The sequence below is a fragment of the Neophocaena asiaeorientalis genome, unplaced genomic scaffold (genome assembly GCF_003031525.2).
Source record: "Neophocaena asiaeorientalis asiaeorientalis breed wild unplaced genomic scaffold, Neophocaena_asiaeorientalis_V1.1 scaffold737, whole genome shotgun sequence".
Classification (NCBI taxonomy): domain Eukaryota; kingdom Metazoa; phylum Chordata; class Mammalia; order Artiodactyla; family Phocoenidae; genus Neophocaena; species Neophocaena asiaeorientalis.
Window position 1 is genome coordinate 606,078 of NW_020175012.1, and position 18,371 is coordinate 624,448.

The window sequence follows — 18,371 nt, forward strand, 5'->3', positions numbered from 1 at the left end:
AGGAGTGGAACTGCTGACTCATATGGCAGTTCTATTTTTAGTTTCTTAAGGAACGTCTAAACTGTTTTCCACAGTGGCTGCACCAATTTACATTCCCTCCAATGGTGTACAAGGGTTCCCATTGCTCCACATCCTCTCTAACATTTGTTATTTGTAGACTTTTTTGTTGTTGTTGTTGTTTTTGCGGTACGCGGGCCTCTCACTGTTGTGGCCTCTCCCGTTGCGGAGCACAGGCTCCGGACGCGCAGGCTCAGCGGCCATGGCTCAGGGCCCAGCCGCTCCGCGGCATGTGGGATCTTCCCGGACCGGGGCACGAACCCGTGTCTCCTGCATCAGCAGGCGGACTCTCAACCACTGCACCACCAGGGAAGCCCTAGACTTTTTAATGGTAGCCATTCTGACAGGTGTGAGGTGATACTTCATTGTGGTTTTGATTTGTATTTCTTAATAATTAGCAATGATGAGCACCTTTTCACATGCCTGTTACCCATCCGCATATCTTCTCTGAAAAATGTCTATTCAATTCTTCTGCGCATTTTTTGATTGGTTTGGGTTTTGTTTTGGTTTTTTTTTTCAATATTGAATTGTATGAGCTGTCTGTATACTTTGGATATTAACCCCTTGCTGGTCACATCATTTGCAAATATTTTTCCCCATACCATAGGTACTCTTTTCGTTTTTTGCTGTGCAAAACTTTTAAGTTTAATTAGGTCCCACTTGTTTATTTCTGCTCTTATTTCTTTTGCCTCAGGAGACTGATCCAAGAAAACTTTGCTACAATTTATATCAAAGAGTGTTCTGCCTATGTTCTCTTCTAGGAGTTTTATGGTTTCAGATTTTCTTTAGGTCTTTAAACCATTTTGAGTTTATTTTTTTACATAGTGTGAGGGAATGTTACAATTTCATTGTTTTACACATGGCTGTCCAGCTTTCCCAGCACAACTTGTTGAAGAGACTGTCTTTTCTCCATTGCATACCTTGCCTCTTTTGCTGTAGATTAACTGATTGTAGATGCATGGATTTATTTCCGGGCTCTCTATTCTGTTCCATTGATCTATGTGCCTGTTTCTGTGCCAATACCATGCTGTCTTGATTACTGTAGCTTTGTAGTATAGTCTGAAGTTTGGGCGGGTTATACCTCCAGTTTGTTCTTTTGTCTCAGGATTGCCTTGGCAATTTGAGGTCTCTGGTAGTTCCATATAAATTTTACAATTATTTGTTCTAGTTCTGCAGAAAATGTCCTGGGTACTTTGATACGGACTGCATTTAAATCTGTAGATTGCTTTGGATAGTATGGCCATTTTCATATTAATTCTTCCAATCCAAGAGCCTGGGATATCTTTCCATTTCTTTGAATCATCTTCAATTTCCTTCATCAGAGTTTTACAGTTTGCAAAGTAAAGTTCTTTCACTTCCTTGCTTAATTTTATTCCTAGTAATTTTATTTTTTTGATGTGATTTTAAACAGAATTGTCTTTTTTACTTTCTCTTTCTGATATTTCATTATTAGTGTATAGGAACACAACAGATTTCTGTATATTAATCTTGTATCCTGCATCATTCCTGAAAGCATTTATTAGTTCTAGTAGTGTCTCAGAAGAGAATTTAGTATTCTCTATATAGAGTATCATGTCATTTGCAAAGAGTGACAGTTTTACCTCTTCCCTACTAATCTGTATACCTTTTATTTATTTTTCTTGTCTGATTACTGTGGATGGGACTTCCAATACCATGTTAAACAGGAGTGGTGAGAGTGAGCATCCTCGCCTTGTTTCTGAATTTAGCAGGAAGGCTTTCAGCTTTTCACTGTTGAGTATTACGTTGGCTGTGTGTTTGTTTTATCTTTACTATGTTGAGATATGTTCCCTCTATACCCACTTTGATGTGAGTTTTCATCATGAATGGATGCTGAATTTTGTCAAATGCTTCTTCTGCATCTGTTGAGATGATCGTGTGACTTTTGTCTTTCCTTCTGTTAATGCGGTGTATCACATTGATTTGTGTATGCTGAACTATCCTTGTGACCCTGGAATAAATCCAACTTGATCATGGTATATGATACTTTTTATGTATTGTAGGATTTCGTTTGCTTATACTTTGTTGAGGATTTTTGCATCTATATTCATCAAAGATACTGGCCTGTAATTTGTTATAATGTCTTTGTCTGGTTTGGGTATCAGGTGGCCTCATAGAATGAATTTCGGAGTGTTCCCTCCTCCTCAATTTTTTGGAATAGCTTAAGAAGGATAGGTATAAGTTCTTTATATGTTTGGCAGGATTCCCCTGTGAAGCCATCTGGTCCAGGACTTTTGTTTGCTGGGAGCTTTTTTTTTTTTTAATTATAGACTCAACTTCACTTCTAGTGCTCAGTCTGTTCAAGTTGTCTGTTTCTTCTTGACTCAGTCTTGGCAGGCTGGTATGTTTCTAGAAATGTGTCCATTTCTTCTAGGTTGTCCAATTTGTTGGCATATACCTGTTCATGGTATTCTCTTATGATTTTCTGTATCTCTGTGGTATCAGATGCTATTTCTCCTCTTTCATTTCTTTTATTTGTTTGTTTTGTTTTTTGGTATTTTTTTAATTGAAGTATTGTTGATCTACAATGTTGTGTTAATTACTGCTGTACAGCAAAGTGACTCAGTTATACATATATATACACATTCTTTTTCATATTCTTCTCCATTATGGTTTATCACAGGATATAAAATATAGTTCCCTGTGCTACACAGTAGGACATAAATGTTTATCCATTCTATATATACCAGTTTGCATCTGCTAATCCAAAACTCCCAATCCATCCCTCTCCCACCCCTCTCTCCCTTGGTAATCACCAGTCTATTGTTTACGTCCGTGATTCTGTTTCTGTTTCATAGATAGGTTCGTTTGTGTCATTTTTTAGGTTCCACATATAAATGATATCATATGGTATTTGTCTTTCTCTTTCTGACTTACTTCACTTAGTATGATAATCTCTAGCTGCATCCAAGTTGCTGCAAATGTGGCATTATTTTGTTCTTTTTTATGGCTGCAGTATTCCATTGTATATATGTACCACATCTTCTTTATCCATTCATCTGTCAATGAAAGTTTGTTTCCATGTCTTGGCTATTGTGAACAGTGCTGCTATGAATACAGAGGTGCATGTATCTTTTCGAATTATAGGTTTGTCTGGATATATGCCCAGGAGTGGGATTGCTGGAACATATGATAATTCTATTTTTAGTTTTCTGAGGAACTTCCATACTGTTTTCCACAGTGGCTGCACCAACTTACATTCCCACCAAAAGTGTAGGAGGGTTCCCTTTTCTCCACACCCTTTCCAGCATTTGTTATTTGTAGACTTTTTAATGATGGCCATTCTGACAAGGGTGAGGTGGTACCTCATTGTAGTTCTGATTTGCATTTCTCTAATAATTAGCGATGTTTAGCATCTTTTCGTGTGCCTATTGGCCATGTGTATTTCTTCTTTGGAGAAATGTCTATTTAGGCCTTCTGCTCATTTTTCAATCAGGTTGTTTTTTGTTGTTGTTGAGGTGTATGAGCTGTTTGTATAGTTTGGAAATTAAGCCCTTGTCGGTCACATCATTTGCAAATATTTCCTCCCATTCTGTAGGTTGCCTTTTCATTTTGTTTATGGTTTCCTTTGCTGTGCAAAAGCTTATAAGTTTGAACAGGTCCATATTCTCTTATGATTTTCTGTATCTCTGTGGTATCAGATGCTATTTCTCCTCTTTCATTTCTTTTATTTGTTTGTTTTGTTTTTTGGTATTTTTTTAATTGAAGTATTGTTGATCTACAATGTTGTGTTAATTACTGCTGTACAGCAAAGTGACTCAGTTATACATATATATACACATTCTTTTTCATATTCTTCTCCATTATGGTTTATCACAGGATATAAAATATAGTTCCCTGTGCTACACAGTAGGACATAAATGTTTATCCATTCTATATATACCAGTTTGCATCTGCTAATCCAAAACTCCCAATCCATCCCTCTCCCACCCCTCTCTCCCTTGGTAATCACCAGTCTATTGTTTACGTCCGTGATTCTGTTTCTGTTTCATAGATAGGTTCGTTTGTGTCATTTTTTAGGTTCCACATATAAATGATATCATATGGTATTTGTCTTTCTCTTTCTGACTTACTTCACTTAGTATGATAATCTCTAGCTGCATCCAAGTTGCTGCAAATGTGGCATTATTTTGTTCTTTTTTATGGCTGCAGTATTCCATTGTATATATGTACCACATCTTCTTTATCCATTCATCTGTCAATGAAAGTTTGTTTCCATGTCTTGGCTATTGTGAACAGTGCTGCTATGAACACAGAGGTGCATGTATCTTTTCGAATTATAGGTTTGTCTGGATATATGCCCAGGAGTGGGATTGCTGGAACATATGATAATTCTATTTTTAGTTTTCTGAGGAACTTCCATACTGTTTTCCACAGTGGCTGCACCAACTTACATTCCCACCAAAAGTGTAGGAGGGTTCCCTTTTCTCCACACCCTTTCCAGCATTTGTTATTTGTAGACTTTTTAATGATGGCCATTCTGACAAGGGTGAGGTGGTACCTCATTGTAGTTCTGATTTGCATTTCTCTAATAATTAGCGATGTTTAGCATCTTTTCGTGTGCCTATTGGCCATGTGTATTTCTTCTTTGGAGAAATGTCTATTTAGGCCTTCTGCTCATTTTTCAATCAGGTTGTTTTTTGTTGTTGTTGAGGTGTATGAGCTGTTTGTATAGTTTGGAAATTAAGCCCTTGTCGGTCACATCATTTGCAAATATTTCCTCCCATTCTGTAGGTTGCCTTTTCATTTTGTTTATGGTTTCCTTTGCTGTGCAAAAGCTTATAAGTTTGAACAGGTCCTATTTGGGTTTTTTTGTTTTTATTCTCTTTCATTTCTCATTTGCATCCTTTTTCTTCTTAGTGAATCTGGATAAAGGTTTATCGATGTTGTTTGTCTTTTCAAAGAACACCTTTTGGTTTCATTAATCTTTTCTATTGTTTTATCTCTAATTAATTTATTTCCTCTCTAATCTTTACTATTTCCTTCCTTCTACTGACTGTGGGCTTTGTGTGTTCTCTTTCTAAATCTTTTAGGTGGTTAGGTTGTCATTTGAGATTTTTCTTGTTTTTTAAGAAAGGCCTGTATCACTATAAACTTCCCTCTTAGAATTGCTTTTGCTGCACCCCATAGATTTTGGAAAGTTGTGTTTTCATTTTCATTTGTCTCAAGGTATTTCCCAATTTCCTTTTTGATTTCATCATTCACCCATTGGTTTTTCAGTAGCATATTGTTTAGTCTCTACATGTTTGTTCTTTTCCTGCAGTTGATTTCTAGTTTCATACTGTTGTGGTTGGAAATTATGCTTGATATAATTCCTATGCTCTTAAATTTGTTGAGGCTTGTTCTGTAACCTGGTATGTGATCTATCCTGGAGAACGTTCCATGTGCACTTCAAAAGAATGTGTATTCTGCATTTTTGGGGGGAATGTGGTGTCCTGTAGGTATCAATTAAGTCAAAGTGATCTACTGTGTCATTTGAGACCTCTGTTGCCTTACTGATTTTCTGTCTGGATGATCTGTCCATTGAGGACAGTGGGGTGTTAATATCTCCTACTATTATTGTATTACTGTCAGTTTCTCCCTTTACATCTGTTAGTATTTGCTTTGTATATTTAGGTGTTCCTATACTGGGTGTGTATATCTTAACGAGTGTAATACCCTCTTCCTGCATTGATCCCTTCTTCATTGTATAATCCCTTGTATTGATTCCTTTACCCCTTCTCTGTCTTTCATTATAGCTTTCGTCTTAAAGTCTACCTTGTCTGATATGAGTATTGCTACCCCCACTTTCTTGTTGTTTCTGTTTGCATGAAATATCTTTTTCCATCCTCTCACTTTCGGTCTGTGTGCATCTTTCACCCTGAAGTGAGTCTCTTGTAGGCAGCATATTGAAGGCTCTTGTTTTCTAATCCAGTCAGCCACCTTGTGTCTTTTGATCGGAGCATTTAGTCCACTGACATTTAAAGTAATTACTGATAGGTATGTACTTATGTCATTTTATTCCTTGTTTTGCAGCTGTTTTTGTAGTTCTTTGTTCATTTCCTCTTCTTTTTGTTTCTGCCATTGTGGTTTGATGATTTTGTTTTGTAGTATGCTTGAATTCCTTTCTTCCTTTCTTTTACAGTACCCTCTACTGTAGGGTTTTGATTTGTGGTTACCACTGGGTTCATATATGCTGACCCATAATTGTATCTACTTGCTTTAAACTGATAATCATTTAAGTTCAAACATCCTAAAAGATCTACATTTTTTACTCCTCTCCCACACATTTTGTGTTTTTGAGGTCATATTTTATATCTTCATGCTTATCCCTTTACTGTTTATTGTATTTATAGTTGCTTTTACAATTTTTTAAAAGTGATCTTTAATCCTTACTGTATATTTACCATTCCCATTGGGATTTTCCCTTTCCTGTAGATTCTTACTTCTTTTCCATTTAGACAAGACCTTTCAACATTTCTTTTACGGTAGGCTTAGTATTGCTTTATTCTTTTAGTTTTTGCTTCTCTGAGAAATTATTTACCTCTCCTTCTATTCTAAATGATAATCTTGGTGGGTAGAGTACCCTAGATTGCAGGTTTTTCCCTTTCAGGACTTTGAATATACCATGCCACTCCCTTCTGGCCTGCAAAGTTTCTGCAGAGAAATCAACTGATAGCCTTATGGGGATTCCCTTGTGTATACCTCTTTGTTTTTCTATTGCTGCCTTTAGACTTCTCTCTTTACCTTTAACTGCATTTTGCCATTTTAATTATGATATGTCTTGATGTGGGTCTGTTTGGGTTCATCTTGTTTGAGACCCTCTGTACTTTCTGTATCTGTTTCCTTCTTTAGGTTCGAAACGTTTTCAGTCATAATTTCTTCAAATACATGTTTGATCCCCTTGTCTCTCTCCCTCCTCTTTCTGAAACCCTTTTAATATAAACATTGGCATGTTTTATATTATCCCGAAGTTCTCATATGTTGCTTTCACTGTTTTTTTATTTGTCTTTCTGTTTGTTGCTTTATTGGGTGATCTGCATTATTCTATCCTCTGGATCACTTATGCATTCTTCTGTGTCATTCAGTCTGCTATTCGTTGCTTCTAGAGTGCGTTTTATCTCAGAAGTTGAATTATCTATTTTTTATTGGGTATTCTTTATGGATTCTAGTTCCATGTTAAAATGATCTGTGCTTAGATCAATTCTCTTTCTTAATTCATTTAGCATTTTTATAACAAACTTCTTGAATTAATTATCTGGTAGACTGATTATCTCTGTTTCATTATTTATTTTTTCAGGGGTTTTCTCTTGCTCTTTTCAGAGTAGTTCCTCTTCCTTACCATTTTACTTAATGTTCTCTGTCTCTATGAATTTAGGTGAAACAGTTATCCATTGTGGTCTTGAGGGATGTTTTTATTTGGGAGCATCCCACTGTAGACTGTATATGCCACTGTCTCTGGTGTGAGGGCTGAACTTGATGTAGATGCCAGCCACATTTATCCTCAGGGTATGCTAGCCACTATCACCTTGATAGGGAGTGTGGCTGGTGTTGGGGGAACTAGAGGCTGCACAGGGTCTAAGGCTAGATTTCCTCTCTACTCAGTGGCAGTCACCGCCTTGTCAGGGGTGGAGTCTGCTCTCAAGTTGCTGGAGCAGAATTTCTGATGGTCAGGCTCCAACTAGCTCTGTTCCTTTTAAATATGTGTTTTGATGGCAAGCCAGTACCTGCATACTCCTCACAAGTCGAGTCTAGGCTTCTCCAGCCTTTCTATTTGTCCCACTGGTTCTCCAAGCAGCCAAGGAGGCCTGTCTCCTCTACACAGGATCCCAGAACTGGGATGCCCAGTCTGTGGCTCCCCAGGGTGAGTGTCCACCCATGCTATCTCCCTTTTCCTCTTAGTTCCCTTCTAAGGGCAGAGATCTCAGCCTGATGTTTTTCTTCCCATCCTACCCAATTATGTGGGAATCTTTCTTGCAGCCTTGGTTGTATAGGAGTTTTTCTGCCAGATTCCAGTTAGTTTTCAGTGAGAATTTTTCCTCATGTGGATGTATTTTTCATGTTTTTAAGAGCATATGAGCTCCATATCCTCTTACTCCACCACCTTGATCCCCCTTTCCAATGCAGCATTTGAAACCCATATAAAAAAGACTGTTTTTTTACTCAAAAGTGAATTACCAAGGATTGTATTTTGAAAGTGAAAAAAATTAAGTCTTTGTAATGCTTTGCTGTGGGGAGGGGAAGAAGTCTTTAAGGTATTCTGAAAAGGTGAAAAAGTACTCTCAAGTTTCACTGTAATACATTCCTTGAACAATGCAACAACTATATTGCCAAACAGAAAACTAATGAAAATGCAAGGCAACATGCTAAACCTTTCATACTGCATTTACTTTAGGAAAAGCACATTAGTCTTTCTTCACCTTTGATTTTATTGCATGACCAAACTTCTCTAAGTCTCACCTCTTAAAAATTAGCTTCAGGGAAGGGTGTGGAGAAAGACCACGTGCAACTCCATAAGAACAGCTCATTTTTAAACCGCTGCCAGACATCATGTTTTATGCGTTAGGCCTCAGATAAGCCTTTGATTAAGAAGTTTCTTGATTCTAAATGCATAATGCTGCCAGCAAGAGGAGGCTTAAGTTCCAAGCATGCCGATTCCATTCTTTTAGACTATAACCAACAGTAAGTCTCTTTTCAAAGTTACATTTTCTTCTACGTTAAAATTTTTCAAAGGAAAGAAAAATCCAATTATGATGGATCAACACTGTATTCCATCAATTCTCTTTACTAAAATACTTCATCCCAATCTCAACAGCCATTCATTCAAAACTCACTTAACTGAGTGACTCCAGTGTGTCAGGCATTATGGGAGATGCAAAGATGAATAAAAATACAAATAACTTGATACAAAGCAGGATGTCAAAGCTGAGACAACAAAAGTAACTGGGTAAACCTAGGAAAGCCCTATGAAAGAGGTAGTATTTGAACCTAGGCCGTGAAGGATGGGGAGGATTCTAATAGCGAGTTATAGGAGATAATCCATTCAAAACAATGGGAATGGCATGAGCAAAGAAAGAGGACCAAGCCACGTTTGGGAAAGGAAAATTTGGAGGACAGTCTGGTACCTTTGGGTGAACCGTACTAGATTAATGGAGAATGATGAATTGGAAACAAATTATGGCATATCTTAAGAACTATTTGTACTTTCCCAAAAAGTGAATGACCAAATCCTTACTTCAGTTAACACTCATCTGACTGAATACAGTAGATTGGAGAAAAGGAAGTGAATCAATGTGAAACAAACATGAAAGAAGGTTATGAGTCGATTAAAATAGTCTAATGACATGATGACAAACTGAACAAGGCAGTGGAGATGAAACCGAACAGCAGGGGGTGAAAAATAATGTGATGGCAGAACCAATTAAACCTGACAAGTAGTTGACCATAGGGGACAAGAGAAACGGAGAAGTCAAAGATAAATTTAAGAAAATAAGACTAAGTAAATGGGAAAATGACCAAGTCATTAAAAGAATCAGGGAAATCAAGGGGCAGACTGATTTCCAGCCACAGTTAACAATGGTAAATTCCAGACTGCTCATTTGGATTTGAAGGACAGTTAGAGTGCAAGTATTCAGCAAACAGTTACAAATATGAGACTGGAAACAGGGAGAAAAATCAGGGACAGAAACTTGAGTCATGCCTATATTTATAAGAAGGAAAAGGAAAGCAAGTACAGAAAAGACAAAACCATTATAAAGAGAAAAGAAACAGGTTGACTTAATATTATATACACCAAAGAAAGGGCATCAACATTGCCTGATGGCACAAGGGGAAGGTGAGAACTGAGAAAAAGTTCATAAATTTTCAAGTTGGATATTTTGATTCACCTTCCAGATAGTATGTGTTCAGATCTGAAGAGGTTAGGAAGTGAGTGATTTATGAGGACACAGAAGGTTCATGTAGAATGCTCTTTGCAAGGTTGAAGAAAGAACAGAGAATAATAACTTGGTGAGAGTAAAAATCAAACCAAGAAGTTTTCATTTGACAGATATGAGAAGCTGGAATAAAAAGAAATACGAATTAAAAGAAAATACACTCTGAAGTATCCAAACCTGGATATTTCAAGTACTAACAATTCGCTTCTGTTATGGACTAAATGTTTGTGTCACCCCCACAAAATTCATATGTTTAAACCCTAACTCTCAACATGATAGTACTTGGGAATGAGGCCTTTGGGGAGGAACTGGGGTTAAATAAGGTCATAAGAGTGAGGCCCTCATGCTGGGATTAGTATCCTTATAAGATACCAAACAGTTTGTTCTCTGTTTCCCTCTCTACACATGCTTGCACCAAGGAAAAGACCATGTGAGCACAAAGCAAGAAGGTGGCCGTCTTTAAACCCAGAGAAGAGCTCTCACCAGAACCGGACCAATGCTGGCAGCCTGACTGCATATTTCTGGTCTCCAAAACTGTGAGAAAATAAAAGTTCTGTTGTTTAAGCCAAGTCTCTGGTATTTTGTTATAGAAGCCCCTCTGGTATTTTGTTACAGAAGTCTTTTTGAAAAAGACTAAGACAGTTTCAAAAAGACATGGTCTATTTTCTTGTACATAATATCATCAGCTGTAATCTCTTCAGGACACCAAGACAGAAGCTGTAGACTAACTCAAAATTCCCCTGTTAAATCTCTCATATTCCTCAAACCCCCACAAAATTTCTCTATTACAATATTAGTAAGGAAAATAGAAAATTAAGTATCATTAAAATTGCAGATCAGAAAATATACCTGTACACGGTCAACAGACTCCAAAAGGTTCAGAGGGGAAAATAAGGGGAAAAGGAACAAATATTGACCTACTGCGCTGGGCAGAAACTTAACAAAGAAGTGAATACAAAACAAACATTTGGTTTCCTCTTAAAATGAGCAAAGTAAATCTGTCTCACAAAATGGCTCTAAAAATGGCTAGGAAAGTTTAAATAAATAATTTGTAAGTGAATGACTAGTATTTGTGTGAAGTACCCAGCTAACAATTTTACCCCAAGAGAAGACAATGTATATAATCTTAGAAGTTAAACGTGGGATTGTTAAGAGACCCTACACTAAAGCAATGTCACCAGTTGCTATGATTCTACTCAGTCATATTCCAGTATTTCCAAGCTTTCCATAACTCTCTAGAGATTCCTTTTCACCCACGCTAACTGCACACAGTCTGAAGAAGTCTATTCACACAGGTGATAAAATATTTGTAATGTCAAAGAGATTTAATTTAGCATGCTAACTCTGTTCTGATCAACTCATCCCTCTCAAAAGTTCTTTTTGAGAACTCATGGCTCAGTTCCTTCCAAAAAAGGTATTTCAAGGGTTCTCAAGAAACAAACACAGAGAAGCCACACCTTACTTCCCCATTACCACTTAAAATGTTTCTATTACTACCAAGCCAATGGCATGTCTGAACTAGTGTTAATATTCCCATCTCTGGTAAGAAAAATCTTAGTATACTATTTCTAGTCATGGATTCCTAAATTGTTAGCCTCATCCAAAGCAAACAGCAGGCTTTTGCATACATACCACAGATCTAGGAAAATGGTGGGGGAGATGAAATTACAACATTGCAAAGGTTGCTGGAAAAGAATGGTGCTATAAAGATAGTGTTCACATTCCTAAGAAGAGAATAAACCATAGGAAGTTCTTTATATAGAACAGAAAGACAGGGTCTCAAGAACTTATGAGGAGCCAAATACTTTGGAAGGAAGAAAAAGCATGAACTTGACATGCTATAGGGCATGGTACACATTTCCTGTTGAACTACTGTAAAAGGTTTAACTACACAGAAAAAGTACTGGTCACATAAACCCAAGCAAAAAACTATATGCATGTATCTAACACAGAAGCATTAACTGATTTATAACCAAACACAGGCCTCATAATACTAAATAGTATCTGCCATTATGTGTTCAAGTGTCAGGAGATATAAATTATAAAGTGTCTTAAAAGAGAAAGGGGGCATTTTCATGTATTTTTTCCTTTCATGTGTATATCAAGCTAGGAAACAGCTACACCCAGGGAAACTTCCACTTGATAGACTTTTGGCCTCTATTGGAGAAGACCTGGTTTTCCTTTGAGGCCAAATTTGGAATCTTCTTTTAAAAAAAAAAAACTTACTGGTCTTTCAGAGATTATTTTAAAAGTCTAGGGCTTCCCTGGTGGCGCAGTGGTTGAGAGTCCGCCTGCTGATGCGGGGGACACGGGTTCATGCCTCGGTCTGGGAAGATCCCACATGCCGCGCAGTGGCTGGGCCCGTGAGCCATGGCTGCTGAGCCTGCGCGTCGGGAGCCTGTGCTCCGCAACGGGAGAGGCCACAACAGTGAGAGGCCCGCGTACCACAAAAAAAAAAGTCTAGGTTCCAGGCAGTGCTTCTCTTATCTACTTTTCTCAAAACACTAATTAGATGCCAAATCAAGAAAATAGGACAGGTAAAACTATGCAGAAGAAAAGGAAAAGGAAAAATATGTCTGAAATTCACAAACATGGTTTATATTATCTTTGGAAGACAGGACATAGCCTGGAAATATTAGTGTTTTAATCATCTGTTGCAAAACTTGACCATTCAGGTTAAAGCTGCTCTTTGCGAAGATTATTTTTTAAAGGTGTCATTTTGAAATCTTCCCATTCAGAATAAGCTTTAGGGAAACTTATGAAAGGCAGAGACATTCTTCATGCTACAAAAATAAAATACTTAGGCTATTTTTGCTGTTGTGGATAAATTACACAAGAACAGCATTTCCAGATGATGAGGCAATTAAAAATAAACAATTAAAATTAAAATTCCAAAGAACTGCTAACACATCAAACTATATCAGTACTATACTTAGAGAAAAAGACTGGTAGCACTGATGAAATTCTACATGATCCAAACTCTGCAAACGGGACATGGGAAGAAAATGCCAAGAATTCAAAGCTCATCCATGTTATATGGAGAAACTTGACCCAAACATATTAGAGATAATCACTTTCCTAACATAAACAAGACGAAAGAGAAGATGGGTAATGTGCCTATTCTTACTCTACAATGTTAGTTTCTAGCAACCTTAAGCTTCCACATCACAGCCACATTAAAACCCCAGGCTCCCTTTCCCTGCAATAGATCATGCCATGCAGAGCAGACACAAAAGAGACTGCAGTTAAAAAAAAAAAAAAGAAAGAAAGAAAGAAAAGAAACAGCATGAAGCAAGCTCCAAAGGTGCAAGGCTGAATTGGCTACATTAGCTTACCATATATCTCGGATCTACTCTCCTCTGAACTAGACTTTGTCTTCTTGGAGGAGCTATCTGCACAGGAGCGGGAGAAAAGGAGAGAGATATAGAAAATATGGAGACCAATGTAAGGGGAAAAATTCATGGGGGGAAAAAAGAATGAATCATGATCAAGTTAAATCGTGCAAACACAAAGTATGAACATCACAGGTGACAGCCCTTAGAATAGTCACGAACAGCACAGGTAATGACATATTTTAGATTTATCAAAGAAAAGACAGTGCAATAAAAATATGTTCAAACAAAACAATACATGAAAAGTCTACAAAATATATCATCTGACAATTGTAGAGATGACAAAAGTACTAAAAGCTGTAATAATCTCATTATGAAGCACTGAATACCACTTTGCTAATCTGTCTTTGGAGACAGGCACATCACAGGTGACCAATACAGAGTCAAGTCAATCTAACAAGACTATAATGCTTCGATGAGCATAGGGCAGAAACATGTGACCCTAATTATCAAGACAGTAACTAATCATATAAATGAAAGCCTCTGAGCCCTATGACATCAAAATTAGGTGTCAGAAATAAAGGATTTTTCTTAATGGAGATGCAAGAACTTACATATTACATACTTCTACCACCAAAGCCTCCTAAATTGATGATTGGGATTTTTCACCTACCACCCAAGATGCAGGTAACTTAGTAGCTATTCACCTCCCATTCTTCCCGTCCTAGATAATATTTTTCAAAATAAACTAGCAGTCTATACTAAAAGTCTAAACAATCTTAATTAGACACAAAAAATACTCCATTAAAAATTAAAAATTTTACTTCTAAGTGAAAATACTTAAAAATAGATATATTATATTTATGTATCTGAGACCTTAGCACTTACTTACTTCATCTTTCGTCATAGAAACATACAAGTAATAAAAGAGTATATGAACAAAGAATAAGTTGCAAATGACAAAAGCAAAATTATCAAGCAATTTTTCTAAATTAAATACTGAGTGGGTTTACAAGGGGAAAGCAAAGGCCTACATATTACAGGAGGGGTTCAACCTATAGATACAAAATTACGAATATAAACAGTCAAAAGTCCACCAGCATGAAGACTCTAGGAAAGATCAACACTACTGAGGTTGAAAGACAGCTGTCTGAGTTTAGAATACTCTTTGAAGAAAAAGGGATTTCTATTCATTTGCTTATTCTAAAATGAGATGATCATTAATTTTAAATTATTTTATCTAATACTCCAATTTACCATGATCACACCTGAATTTTTAGATGACTACAGAATATGTAGTTGTTATCAAGCCTTGAATATAGCCTTGATTTTACAAACATACTACTGTTCATACCTAGGATTTACCCAAGTTCTTGGTCTGACCAAAATCTCCAATTATGATACAATAACCATTTCTATTATCATCATTATTTTAAAATATAATAGAGTCTATAACGATGCTTCCATAGTGGAATCCACAGTGTTGAAAGTTAAAAATGCTTGTATTCCTCCTAAGTGCAAAGGTTTTATATTATGTAATTGAAGAGGAAGGAGAGTCTTAAACAGATCAAACAGCTACTGCTGAGTGTTTCAGGTGGTCATGCAGCTTAAAGTGTTATTACTGGAAACTCCACTACTCTCAATATTCTTTGGCAGAACAAAGCGCTTTACCTGTGGGGTCAAAATCATGTGATGTACTGCGCTCAACTTTCTGCTTCTTATCTGTTGGTGACTCTCGGTTCAAAATACTTCCGTGCCTAAATTAAATAAAAGCAATTCAATATTTTACTATAAGGAAATAATTGGAATAAAAACTTAACTTAAAAATCCCAAGTGTGTCTTACAAAGAGAAACCAAGAAATCAGTTTACCTTACACAGTCTCATAAAACTCTCTAATTTATATTTTTCAAGGAGTTTTAAAATTCAGTCTATACTATGTTTGATACAGAGTCTATTTACCTGGTTATAAAAAGTGCTTAAAAATAATGAGTGGTATTTAGTAATAAAGTCTACTTTATTCTGAGACATAACTGCTTAAAACCTTTTAGTGGTTTTCACAGGTTAATCACTATTATTTCCATTTAACAGATAAGAGAACAGTACCTAAAAGTAATTAAACATATTCCCCAACCCTATGTATATTATGGCCAGGTTCAAAAACACTGTGTAAATACAGCATGGATGAGAACAGTTTTAAAAAAGAAAAATCTTAGGCAAGGCTTTTTTTTTTTTTTTTTAAATTGGGGTTTAGTTGTTTTACAATGTTGTGTTAGTTTCTACTGTACAGTGAAGTGGAGTTCCCTGTGCTATACAGCAGGTTCTTATTAGTTATCTATTTTATACATATTAGTGCATACAAGGGCAAGGCTCTCTTAAAGCCTGCCTATAATTCTTGCCACAGAAGTCTTTCCAAGGCCCAGATGGCATAAGAGTTATTATTCTTCCTATGACCTACCCAATTATACTTGATCAGATAATGGCTGGGCAGCAAACAAGACCACTGCTATAATACATACACTTCTAATTACTTGAAATGCCAAGATTAGCATTGGTATCCTGGACTATGCCATCACTAGAAATGATAAAATACTGTAATAATTAGGAATGACATACTACCTACATTTTAAATAACACATACAACAATTAAGATGAAAGAGAAAAAAGATGCTGAAGAACGAGTACTGAGGAAGAGGCATTTAATCCCAGGAAATGAATAAATATGGAGATATAGGCACAGACATATTTGGACATTTTGGATTTTTTCCTTTACTGTCTTAGGGTAATTAAGACTGATCCAGTTTGTCAAAGTTCATTAACTAAAAAGGCAGTTACAGTTACCCAAGTGATAAAACACATCAAAAACTGGCAATCCATTTACACTCCCCAAGCTACTCACAACTGAAAACAGTCACAATAGATTTTAAAATTAAATCTCTTCATAGGGAGTGATCTTAAGTATCAATTTGAACAAACTTTTAAAATGCTTATATTAAAAACATTGGAAATGTTATCAAAATAATGTTGTCTTCCAGAAAAAATATGCAACACCTGTTATATTTTAAATTTGTAAAACATTTTGAAACTTTAAACTACTTAAATCCACATTTTCTAAAACCACAAAAATGCACCATAATTTTGAAGGAACACTTCTAAGTAAAATTTAACCTAAACATATGAAGTGCAACTGAACAACTTACCTTATAGGTTTTTTGAGGGGAAACCTGAAACAAAGAAAAAACAAAAAGAATAGATGTAGTTATTTCACTTGCAAGATTGTTATTAAGCTTATTCATTCTACAAAACCAGAATAAGGGACTTAAATCTTATACTAACTTTCCCAAAGCAAGATTCAACAAACAGGTGGAGTTGGATACCATTTTTTAATATCTTAACTACTTTGTTAAATCTTAAATTGCAGGTGTATTTACCATCAGCTGTCCTCGAGTATGGGTTCTTTTTAAAAATTCAAGTAATAATAGCAATAGCTACATTTATTGAGAGCTTAGTAGATGCTAAGCACTATTCTGAACTGTTCACTTGTAATATTTTTTAATCCTAAAAAAAAACTACGAAGATATTATTTCCATTTTACAGATTAAAAAAACTTAAGCAAAGAGAAATATTTTACCATTAAAATATTATACTTAGTTTTCCCAGCAAAAGTTCCTTCTTCACCTCTCCCCATTCAAAATATCTGGATACTTATTACTGCTCTATTGGTTGGTCTGTGTCTAACCTCTGATCATGATTAAATCATTATTCTCAATTATTTATGTTTAGGTAATACCAGAAATCTAGAAAAAATTACCACTGGGGTACTATCAGTTATTAAAAATATATTCCAAAAGTAGAAAACAAAGGTACTTTAAATGTTTTTTCAGTTTGTAAGCTAAAAGAACCACAGCCTTTTCTCCTGGTTGTCTTTTTTAAAGGAAATATTACTGGAGGCTTCTTGATAAGAGTTTGATGCTATACATAAATGCTAACCTAAGTCTAAAAGAGTGTTCTCAAACATCCTCCCATTCCTCTTCTCATTTCTGTCCTTTTTAGAATTATCTCAACGTATAACATTTTATGTAAAGATTATTTAGGTGATAAGAACAGGGCTTATTAAGAATATCAGTAAATTTTTTTAAGGCTACTAGTAACGGTGGTAAGAAATAAAACATAAAATGATACCTGACTATTTTATTTGGCATGGAGGTGGTTTAGTTTAAAAAAAACAAAACCTTAGTCTAAATACAACTTTAATTACAAATCCCTTTACCTCCTATATAAATAAAAACTGATTCAAAGAAAAAGACAGAGAATCTAAAAACTTCCCTAATAAGCGATAGCATATTAACTCTACGACCAAGTTAGGGATAATAAGGAAAGGGGGTTCCGGGATAAAAGAGAGGACACTGCTCTAGAGAATATACTGATTACAAAAGATAACCAAACCTTCAGAAATAAGAGTTCCTAAGTAGTCCATCCTTACTTGTTGGGGGAGGTGGGAGGGAATGGGATTTAAATTTAAAGATGAACATAAAAGTTGGCAGAATTCCCAGCTGAATTTCTGCAAAGGACAATACCTGCAGTTAGCAACCTTAGCCACTTGGCCTGACAGCCATTATAAAAACTCCTACCCCAAAACAATGCTGCTTGCGTCAGAAACTGCATCATCCAGAGAGATTCTGGTAAAGAAATCTGGAAGTTCCCAGACTACTGACTGTAAACCAGTTTCCTGAGTTATTTTCTCTTACCAGGGAATGGAAAGGAAGGGAAAGAGGACAAAAATGGAATGAAAAGATAAAGAAGAAGGACCGCCCTACAGTATAACTTGCTTATCATAATCGACTTACTATATTCAGAAAGTACAAAGAACTTTTCTCAAGAAAAGCTTTATTTACATCACAATACTTTTTCTCTAGTCACCAAATTCCACTTTAAAGTATGTGGTAAAACAAACAAATATGTATGTACCTATGTATGTGCAGTTGCATGTATGCAAGTAACAAAGTCAAGGGCCCTCCTGGCTATTTCATTCTTCCCTCTGCTCCAGCTAAG

General features: G+C 36.1%; 1 protein-coding gene across 5 annotated transcripts in view; it reads right to left on the reverse strand.

Moving 5' to 3' along the window:
• The window catches only part of ARHGEF12 (Rho guanine nucleotide exchange factor 12), a 142,412-nt gene that overhangs the window by 62,516 nt on the left and 61,525 nt on the right, over positions 1-18,371 (reverse strand). For 3 of the 5 annotated variants that reach the window (XM_024761923.1, XM_024761920.1, XM_024761918.1), the window contains exons 2-4: positions 16,520-16,543; positions 14,993-15,078; positions 13,325-13,381 (exon numbers count right to left, since the gene is read on the reverse strand). In XM_024761923.1, coding sequence (XP_024617691.1) covers positions 13,325-13,381; positions 14,993-15,078; positions 16,520-16,543 — 167 coding nt within the window. The remainder of the gene's footprint in view (positions 1-13,324; positions 13,382-14,992; positions 15,079-16,519; positions 16,544-18,371) is intronic. The other 2 variants (XM_024761922.1, XM_024761919.1) reach the window with 1 other exon arrangement.